General features: G+C 37.8%; 1 protein-coding gene across 1 annotated transcript; it reads right to left on the reverse strand.

Annotated features, from left to right (window-relative positions):
• Positions 1–2,708: 2,708 nt before the first annotated feature.
• Positions 2,709–5,109, reverse strand: LOC135549251 (heart- and neural crest derivatives-expressed protein 1-like). The gene is made up of 2 exons (XM_064979277.1): positions 4,279–5,109; positions 2,709–3,730 (listed from the first exon to the last, which is right to left on the reverse strand). Exons 1-2 carry the CDS (start codon positions 4,750–4,752, stop codon positions 3,635–3,637), a joined length of 570 nt encoding a protein of 189 aa, XP_064835349.1. The 5' UTR covers positions 4,753–5,109; the 3' UTR covers positions 2,709–3,634.
• Positions 5,110–6,190: the final 1,081 nt, after the last annotated feature.

The following is a 6,190-nucleotide window of genomic DNA, read 5'->3' on the forward strand; positions in this document are numbered from 1 at the left end:
GGCTGAAACCTGACGTGTTTCCTACATGTGACATTTCGTAGGCTATGCAATAAGAGAATGACACGTGTTCCTCCCCCCCAATAAAAATGTCCTCTACATGATTCGTTGATGAGCAATGAACTTTGCCGGTTGAGACCATGCATGCAACTATTTGCTGGAGGAACCAGCTTATTGCCTGTAGACCTATAGGTTAGACGGGACATATATAGCCTGTATAACCTATGGCTAGTGCTATCCGGGGTTCCCTGGGACGTCCCTACCGTAAGCCGTAACCCCCTAGCCATAAAAAGGTTATGGCTTGGGTTTAAGGTTTACGGTAGGGACGTGCCAGAACCTATAACCGTAGGAACGTCCCAAGGATCCCAGATAGCTATTTTGTCTTTTTTTTTTCACAAAAAAAAGTAAGAACAGCACTTTTAATTCATCATTGTAAGAGTTTTTATGTAAAGGTGTGTCTGGTGGAAACTAAATATTTCAACAGTTTAGATTTTTTGGTAATTTTCATGTTTTCAGCTTTTAAGACTCATTTTAAGCAATTCATTGAAGTTGTGTTCATTACGGTGGAAAATGCATAATTGTTACTATATATATATATATATATATATATATATTATTATATTATTATTTCAAAAGTAAACGTAGTTGCTGTACTAACACAGGCACAATGTAGAAAGTCTCAACTTGAGAGCAATGAACCATATTCAAACTACCTAAAATTGAGTTTTTTTGGTCGCTTGCCTACACAATATCCCATAAATGAAAAGCTGAATTGTCTTGAGTCAATAAGTATTCAACACCTTTGCTATGTCAAGCCTATATAAGCCCAGGAGTAAAGATTTGCTTAAGCTTAACAAGACCTATAAGTTGCATGGGCTCACTCTGGGCGCAATAGCAGTGTTCAATATGATTTGTCAATGACGACCTCATCTCTGTACCCCACACATACAATTGTCTGTAAAACCTCTCAGTCCAGCAGTGAATTCCAACCACAAAGACCTGCATGGATTTCCAAAGCCTCGCAAAGACTGGCACCTATTGGTAGATTGGTAAAAAAATAAAAATAAATCAGACACTGAATATCCCTGAGGATGGATCAACAACATTGTAGTTACTCCACAATATTAACCTATTTGATAAGGAATATGAAACCTGTACACAATAAAAAATATTCCAAAACGTTTATCCTGTTTGCAACAAGGTACTAAAGTAATGCTGCAAAAAATGTGGCAAAGCAATTACGTTTTTGTCCTGAATACAAAGTGTTATGTTTGGGGTAATCCAATACAACACACTACTGAGTACCATTCCTCATATTTTCAAGCATAGTTTGGTGGCTGCAGCAGTGGTGGCTGCATCATGTTATGTGTATACTTGTAATAGTTAATGACTGGGGAGTTTTTCAGGATAAAAAATATTAAGCTAATGGAGCAAAGCACAGGCAAAATCCTAAAGGGAAACCTGGTTCAGTCTGCTTTCTAACAGACATTGGGAGATGAGTTCACCTTTCAGCTGGACAATAACCTGAAACACAAGGCCAAATTACCAAGGAGACATTGTGGCCGAGTTAAATCTATGACAAGACCTGAAAATGGTTGTCTAGCAATGATCAACAACCAATTTGACAGACAGAGCTTGAAGAATTTAGGAAAGAATAATGGGCAAATGTTGTACAATCCAGGTGTGGAAAGATCTTAGATATTTACCCAGAAAGACTCCGCTGTAATAACTGTCCAAGGTGCTACTACTTTCACTTTACCATTATGGGATATTGTGTGTAGATGGATGAGAATGTTTTATTTAAATTTTGAATTCAGGCTGTAACACAACAAAATGTGGAATAAGTCGAGGCGTATGAATACTTTCTGAAAACACTGTATATGCATAGGCAGATATAGACGTCCAAACCAATATTACGCTGACCTAATATTAAGCACTAGTTGCTGATGGATCTATAAGCAAATCTTTGTTCAAGCATATATGTTTTTTTGCATCATTGAAATAATAGCCTAATCTTATCTCTTAATTTGATTATTCTATACTGAAATAGGCCAGGGTTTCACAAACTCGGTCATGCTCGAATCAGCTGCTAGGGCAACAACCAAAACGTGGCCCCGGGATCTAATTTAGGGAAACCCTGTTATAGGCTATGCTTTGAAATTGATTGATTGATGGGACGAGTTTATCTTGTGGGCTGATAAGTCAATCGAAAGACGGTTTTATTGGTTCCGGGCGAAACAGCGTGCGTCTGTCCCATGACAAAATGGAACGGAATCACCGTAAATTGAACGTAACCAAATATTCGTTTTTCGTCTACATTTTTAACTGAATTACTATAGACCTATATTGATCTATAATGAATTTCTGAATATGGTAAATATCGTATAGAGCCAATCAAATGTTTTAGCTCATATCCAAGAAAATTGCCTATAACTGCCATCACGAACGGCATATGACTTCCCTCGCCTATACCAATTATGACTAGAGATATATGCCACTGATTATTTATTGTACTTTGGACCCAGCACCCTGAAGCATGTGTTTTCATATTTTAAACCACTGCACATCAAACCCTTATGTTATCTAGCACATTACCATAAAACAAAAAATTGAAGAAACAAAATAAGAAAATGTATCCTTGAGGGCCTAGCTGTATGGGGACCTGGGATAGTGGGAGAGAGAGAGGGGATGTGCTTCTTATGGTCTTCCACAACCTTTTATTTGTTTTTATTTTTCACACATTGCTATGATTAAATTGTTCCATTTGTAACCTAAAATGTTTTACCAAACTGTACCGTTACCCGGATGTGTCACGTGATTGATATCAATACATAAAAAAATGTACTCTTAGAAAACGTATCCTCAAATAAAGGAAATTAATAAATAGTAGCCTAGGGATATGCAAATCAAGACCTATACCTAATCGTTATTTTGAAGCACTGAATGATTTCATTGCCGTTTTACAACGATTTTGTGAATAATTATGTAATTCATTTATTAAGTCATCTATTAATATACTTTTACATCCAATTCACACAAAGACAACAATTTCGTCAGATTCAAATATACAGTCTAATAATTAACCACCTGTGTCCTTTGGAATTACGTTCCGGTTTTTTTTAACAGACATTTGTCCTGCACTTCTAAATGTAATTGTTTTCTATTTCAAAGGGACAGTTACATTAATTTGAGGTAGATTCCCAAAAAATATTAACAAGACAACACGACAAGTCGACACTATTATAACAAGACAATGCATAGCATAAAAAAACAGTGCTGAACATTGATTGCCGCGTTAAAGAATAAAGAAACACCACACATACACCACCGTGTCAGTCTCTCCGTTCAGTATTGTGGCCTATCCACAACCAAACATATTTATTCTAAGCTATATAGCCTAACTTTCATTTATATTCTATCAAAGAATACAAATGACAAAGAAAAGGTGTCCAGGCAGTTTTTTGAATCATTTGCATAATATTGCATTTCACCAAGTCTACCGTGTTTGAATTTGAACATTGCACGTAGAAGGCCTATAGATGTGTATATAAGTGGTTGTATTCCTGGCAGCGAAGTGCTTGAATACGGAGTCTGCGTGGGTTTCTGCTGCTTGCTCTGCTCAGTGACGTCAGAACAGTCACTGGTTCAATTCCAAAGCCCAGACTTGCTGAGGCCAACCTGTCCGCCCTTTGAACTTTTTCTCGTTTCCTAATGACTCTTGCAGGTCCTCGTGCTGTGAAAGAAAATACAAAGGGGATCAGAATATTGATATAGCATAGCATTATGCAGTTGTATTGCTGACTGACTTTTAACTAAATGTATATGGACATGGTCTGAATTAAATAAACACCTATTAGCCTACATGTACCATGTAACAACCAGGCTAGCAGGATCACAATGCTCTACTGTGAATCTTTAAAGGCCTTCTCAGGCTTGTTCAATTGAGAAGAAGAAAAAATTTAATCCTGATATGCGATTCTAAAATAAGTTTAATTGTTCTAAACTGTGAAATATTTTCGCTTTAAATTGTCAACAAATGTGGTTAAGCAAATGATTTTAACATTAATTGAATAGACCTATACATTAATTACAATATTATGGCCTCAATTTTGTTTCAACAGTTAAAACCACAATCACGACGGTGCATATTCCCTACTTACGCATTAAATACACTCAATAACGAAGAAAATAATTTAGGTTGATGGCAGAATGTAAATTCCAACAAATACTTTTTAGGCCTACAAAGTCAGAATAATATACTATTTATAACACATAGCCTACCGTTTCCCGTTTCCTTTTCAAATCTCTGTTATCATATTTCTTGATTTCGGCATTGAATCCCTCGGTCTCTCCAGTGTCTTTAGCCAGCACGTCCATTAGGTAGGCAATATAACTTGTTGCTAGTCGTAATGTTTTAATTTTGGACAGTTTCGTGTCTGCCGGTACGTTTGGTATACATTCTCTCAGTTCGGCGAACGCAGTGTTGATGCTCTCGGTCCTCCTCCGCTCCTTCTTCGGCCCCGAGGCTCTCCTCTTCCCGGTGCGCGCTGAGGGAGCGTCCAGCTGGCTGTCGTGAGCCGGACCCTGAGCCCCAAACTCCGTGGAGTATGGAGACTGGATCTGGAAATCAGGAGGGACTTCGCCGTGGTTCACCACCCAGCTTTGGAAGTACGGGTTATCTTGATGACACCTCTGGACGAATGGAAAGGTCTCATGCATCAGATGATGGTGCTGGTAGCTCCCAATAAGGTTCATTTTGGAAAATAGATCAAAAAGAAAATCTCCTCAGGTCCCAGCAGGTCTTTTGGAGTCTTGAGGTTGGTAACACTCGTCACTGACCAATGCTATAGTGATCAGGGGAAAGTGACATTAGCGAATGATGCTCCAAATCGACATAGGAAGACTTTCACTATAACAAATACAAACACATAAGACAAGCAACAAACGTTTATAAACGTTTCTCCTAAAAAAAGGGTCAAATTTGTTGAAAACCCGTCGTTGTCATTCTGATAGGGTAGAACAATTACGTGTAAAGTGAAGTAGTATAATCCAGACAGGTTTTGACAATCTGGAGAGCACTCCTTTTTCATGGGATTGCTCTCATTTGCGCAAGAAATTTGACCCTGCTGAAGGCGCGGGGCCTCAGGTTTATATGGTTTCGAAAACAACAGAACGACCAGTCAGCCAATGAGGTGAGATGTCCACAGGTTGGGGTGGAGAGTGTGGGAGAGCAGAGCAGTCAGCGAGGTTTACAATAACATGCGCCATGGTGCCACAACCAAAACCGGTATGAGAACGTATAAAAACCAATACATAATTTGCACGGCCTGTTCCCCTTTCAACCCGAAGAAGAGTATAGTTTTCATGTTTAGTTCGATTAGTTATAGTTGAATAGGCTCCGGCGGATTCCATACTGAGCTCTCTGCAGCCTTCACGCACGGGTTTTCCCCCATACTCAGAATTTATCATTTGTCTATATTGCTTCAGTTATTAAAATATTGTGTTTTTGTTCAGCATAGATTCCATTTGTACTATATTGCATGCATTTGTGGAAGGAGAACATAAGTTCCTTGTATGCATGTTGTAGCTTATTTATTTGTGAGCACATAGGCTATGTAATGTAGGCTACATATGTAATACAATTAGATGTGAAATACTTTGAGAAAGGGAAATTGTTAATTAAATATAACGTAGGCTAGAGATAGGAATGAATAATTAACGTGTAGGTAATACGCCTACATCTAGAAGAAGAAAAACAATGCAAAGGTGTATTTTAACATTATTATTTTGCTAAATATATCATATGGTCTACTCGGTTAGTGCGCAAACTGTGTTTTCTCATTTGTGAGATGTGTGACTGAGCAGTGGCAACCCTATAAGAACATGTGGAAACAAATGTTTTATCAATTAACCTTTAAAATGCGGTCAATTATTGTTTTCTCTGATTTCACCCCCTGCATTGAAATCGTCCATGCTTTTAACAACTGTTGCTTTTGATAATCATACCAACAACTGTAGAATCAACCTTTGTTATAGTTTTATAAATGCCTAATCAACTAAAACCATATAAACTGAATTTCTAAAGATAATTTAAATCACGACCTCACTTGATGAGCTTATCCGAATAGGGGGTAGAACAAAAAGTGTAGCCTAATATTTGTGTGTCCTCTGAATAATGAAATGTTAACATCGT

The sequence above is a fragment of the Oncorhynchus masou genome, chromosome 12, assembly GCF_036934945.1.
Source record: "Oncorhynchus masou masou isolate Uvic2021 chromosome 12, UVic_Omas_1.1, whole genome shotgun sequence".
NCBI classification, from domain to species: Eukaryota; Metazoa; Chordata; class Actinopteri; order Salmoniformes; family Salmonidae; genus Oncorhynchus; species Oncorhynchus masou.

What these genes read in the sequence shown, in the direction of transcription:
- LOC135549251 (XM_064979277.1), bottom strand. Translation starts at nt 4,752, where the DNA reads ATGAACCTTATTGGGAGCTACCAGCACCATCATCTGATGCATGAGACC. An exon ending in TGAAAAGGAAACGGGAAACG is followed by an intron (nt 3,731 to 4,278) that starts GTAGGCTATGTG and finishes TTTCTTTCACAG; the next exon opens with CACGAGGACCTGCAAGAGTC.